The following is a 4,288-nucleotide window of genomic DNA, read 5'->3' on the forward strand; positions in this document are numbered from 1 at the left end:
TTCAGGCCCAAAGAGGAACATTCTGACATACTGTGGTTTAGAATTGAGGGGGGAAATGAAATTAGGACGATTGTCAGATGTAAAACCAACTTAATTGAACCAAATCAATTATAGAAGATGGACCAGTCAAAAAAAACGATATATGAGCACCACAACTAAAAAGAAAAAAAAGAAGGAATATTTTGAAAGACGTTTTGACGGAGGAATGTTGCTGAGAAAATGGTGTAATAATTTGTTTTTATCTGCACTGCAAACATTCAAATGTCAAATGCCGGTATATGTAGTTAAGTAAAGTACACTGAAAACAAAACATGATGGATTTACTTGATAAAATCATTGTAACAATTTGCACCTACTTCAATTAAGTAAATTTTACGACTTGCAATATTAAGTTCAGTTCACAAGCAGTAAAATTTACTGCTTGTGAACTAAACTTAAGTGAATTTTACTGCTTGCAATATTAATTGAAGTATAGATGGAAATTGTTAAAATGATTTTATCAAGTAAATCCACCAGGTATTTTTTTTTTCCCAAGTGTAAAGTTTCAAGCTCTATTACGATTCGTGCCACTTTAATTGAATAAGGCTTAATGTTTTAAAGATAATATGTATGGTACGCTCAAGAAATTTAGGAACCATCGCTAAAATATTGTTGTGTAATCTCTGTATAATAATATTTTCATGCAAACGTATTAGTGTTTGCATTAGTGTTTACATACAGTGTGTAAGATGAAATATTATTGTGATAAGGCCTCGCAAAACAATTTCCAAAATCATGCTTCATATAAAAAATAAAAAAAAATCACACATGAAAATTGCCATTTTTTTCTCTCCTCCTTTTTAATCAAGTTGCGTTTGTCCAGAGCGGGAAAAACAAACAAACGAGACGTCACATACAAATTCAACTAACCACAAAAATTGCCAAGAAAATAACGGAAGCATAAAAAACAAAATCCGAAAGGTGTGACGAGGTTGTGTTCAGCTCCAATCGATCCAGCATTTGCGTCCTCACTATTTGCTGATGTCAAACGTCAATCAACACAGATTTCCATTTTTATTTTCCCAAGAAAAATTGTGATGAAGTCAAAAATATCCAATATTTCCAAAGTCCAGCAGCTTCGAATTTCTTCATTTTCAGATTATGCAGTCTCGTGTTGATTTTTTTTTTAATTTTTATTTTTTTAAATAACCTCATACTCCGTGGAAAACAAAGAAACCAAATCTACTTAGCAGTTCCAGTGGAAAAAACAAGCCGAGAAAACAAGAAATTTCCTGTCGATGCACATTTGGAAAACTAACGACAACAAACTCAACACAATCCAAACAAAATCTGCAACAAAAACATGAACCAAAACAAACAAAAAAATCCTCAAAAGCAGCACAATTCGTGCCGAGAGTGTGACGTTTCTATGGCAACGCGGCCATCTTGGGTCAGAAGATGAGGTCCACCTGTATACGTGTGTATGTGTGATTCCCAGGTAGAAAAGAAAAAGTGATGAGAGTTAACTCTCTCAGTGCCATTGACGATCATAGACGTCCAATCTTCAATTCTAGACCAAAAAAATGATAATAATAACATCAATGCGTTTAGACATCCCAATCCATTTGAACTAGGCTGGTGTACAGTAAATGAGCATTTGTTTTTGGACGTCTATCACCGTCAATGGCGCTAATGAGTTACTAATACTTCATAATAATTTATATATATATTTTTTTTCATTTAGTACAGCTGCCCTCGGTGAAAATCTCACTCACTCCCACACGCGCGCACACACACCCCCACTTCCTCACACACACATAAGACAAAGCGTTTTTATGCGTTAATTTTACACGCGTGATGAGTTTTTAAAGTTCTGCAGAATTCCGTGAAAATGATTCGAGGCATGATGACCTGAGAATTCAAATAATAGTAAAAAGAGATTGTTTTGCATAACCCTAATTGTCTTCGCACATTTAAGGCTCGTTTACGAGTAGTGTTGTATCATATTGTTATAACAATTCCTGCCGAAAAGTCGATTGTCTGCCGCTATACTAATATTTAATAAATAATAGTTTGTCCGCTTTGAGGCCGCATCATAGACATTTTAAATACAATAAATACAAAAAAGCTTCTCATAAATAACAAGCAAGTGGATATAAATATACTTTTTGATCGCCTTAGGCAACCCAACTTTGTCCCTTTTTGCTCAACAAAAGAAATCAGTCGGGAGCCGATTAAGCGACTTCCATACTTTTAAATAGAGATTTATAGTTTTTTTTTTTTTTTTTTTTTTTTTTTTGTCGGTCGGTTGGGTGACCGAGAAAAAAACAGGGTCGGGTGGGTGGTTTTCTGTTTCAGTTTAGGAAGGCGCTGGGGGTGACCCTTTTCTGGTGGCCCAGCACGCCCGGGAAGGCCGCCGCCGCAGCCGACACGGCCGACTGCGAGAAGGCCGCCACCGAGCCGCTTCTCAGCGAGTCCGAGAGCAGCGAGTGCGGGTGCGAGTGCGGGTGCGAGTGTGAGTGCGGTGGACTGCCGCCGCCGTTCCCGCCGCTCGAAAGCCCCCCGTAGCCGGTCGCGCCCTGCTGCAGGTGCGGGGCCGGCGGCGGAGCTGCGGCACCCCCGGGCGGGCCCGGCGGCTGGCTCCCCGAGACGAAGTAGCTCGGCGCCGCGGACAGCAGCGATGCGCCGACGCCGTACGAGTTCGTGAGTCCGAGCGCGCCGCCGCCGCCTCCGCCGCGGCTCAAGTCCCCGTTGGCCAGCTGCTCCACGCCGGGCAGCAGCGAACCGTAGCCGGCCGCCTGGTTGAGGAAAGCCGGCGACGAGCCGTTGTAGTGCGGGTGCGGGTGCGAGTGCGGGTGCGCGTGCGCGTGGTGATGGTGGTGGTGCAGGGAGAGGAAGGGCGAGATCTGCCAGTACAGCGGGTTGCCCGGTCGTTCGTTGACACCCAAGCCGAGCGGGGCGAAGCGCAGGCCGCGCTTGATGGCCAGCTTCCCCCGCGAGGTGGCCGAGCGCCGGCGGAGCTTGCCGGTGGTGCCGCCGATGAAGACGTCGTCGCTGCTGGGGTCTAACATCCAGTAGTTGCCCTTGCCCGGGTCGTCGTAATGACGCGGCACCTTGACGAAGCACTTGTTGAGGCTCAGATTGTGGCGGATGGAGTTCTGCCAACCCTGCTTGTGCTCGCGGTAGAAGGGGAAGTTCTTCATAATGAACTCGTAGATGCCGTTAAGCGTCAGGCGCTTCTCGGGGCTTTGGCGAATCGCCATCATTATCAGCGCGTTGTACGAGAAGGGCGGCTTGTCGTATTTGCCGTTCTTGGCCGCCGACGACGAACCGGTGCCGGTACCGGTGTCTTCAGGTGCGGCAGCCGACTCCTCCGCCTTAATGCCGTCCTCCTGCGGCGCCTTGTCCGGGTCCGAGCCCCCGGCTCCTCCCGGCGACCTCTCGGCGTCGGAGCCCGGGGAAAGAGGCTCGAGAAGCGGCGTCCCGGAAGCGAAAGAGTCGGCGCGAGCCTCGCACTTGGACGGCAGCAAGAGGCTTTTGATACTGAACGACGACGAACATCTCACCGGCTCCTTCGCGTCCTCCATGCCGGCACCCCCACCCCCAGGAAAAAAAAAAAAAAAAAAAGTTAGCAGCGAGCCCACTTTTACGGAAAAACCGTATAGCAACCAGAAGAAAAGTCCCCTCGTGTCCGCCTGCCGTCCCGTCCCGTCCCGTCCTGTCCCGTCCTGTGCTGTCCTGGCGGGAAACTACTTGAGTGACAGCGCGAGCGCACTGCGCGCAAGGGGATGAGAGAGAGAGAAAGAGAGAGAGAGAAAGAGAGGGGACGCGCACACGCGCGCGCACGAGAGAAATTAGTAATTAAGGAGGAGCCTGAACAACAACAACTTCTATTTTCTTCTTTGGATTTGTCTTGTTCTCCTCTTTTCCAAAAAGTCCGACACGCGTGACGTACGGGGAGGGGGCGACGGCGCTCGTGCGTAAGGCGCGTTCACGTCCGATGGCTTTGTTTTCTCAAGCACAATCATCATGTGGGCAAACACCGCGCGTGCACGACGCGTGTGCGTTCATGCGTGTGTTTGGGTGAGGTGGGGGTCTCACACACGCTGACGTACAAACGCACACACGCACTTCTAACCTGGCGAGCTGGCGCCTCCTGTCGGCAGCACGTGTTACTGCAGTATTTTTTTGACCCGCGTTTAAAAATCAATCAAAATATGAATTGCCATTGACAACGATGGACGTCCAATCGCTGCAAGCCATCAAATGGAATGGACGTTGGATTGTATGTCCTTCGCCGTTATTGGCA

The 4,288-nt window shown here is 47.2% G+C and overlaps 1 protein-coding gene across 1 annotated transcript; it reads right to left on the reverse strand.

The window, feature by feature from the left end:
* Nucleotides 1-800: 800 nt before the first annotated feature.
* Nucleotides 801-3,900, reverse strand: LOC130923503 (forkhead box protein G1-like). Its single transcript, XM_057849279.1, has one exon. It carries the CDS (start codon nucleotides 3,564-3,566, stop codon nucleotides 2,334-2,336), a length of 1,233 nt encoding a protein of 410 aa, XP_057705262.1. The 5' UTR covers nucleotides 3,567-3,900; the 3' UTR covers nucleotides 801-2,333.
* Between the last annotated feature and the right edge of the window lie 388 nt (nucleotides 3,901-4,288).

This window comes from Corythoichthys intestinalis, chromosome 10, assembly GCF_030265065.1.
Source record: "Corythoichthys intestinalis isolate RoL2023-P3 chromosome 10, ASM3026506v1, whole genome shotgun sequence".
NCBI classification, from domain to species: Eukaryota; Metazoa; Chordata; class Actinopteri; order Syngnathiformes; family Syngnathidae; genus Corythoichthys; species Corythoichthys intestinalis.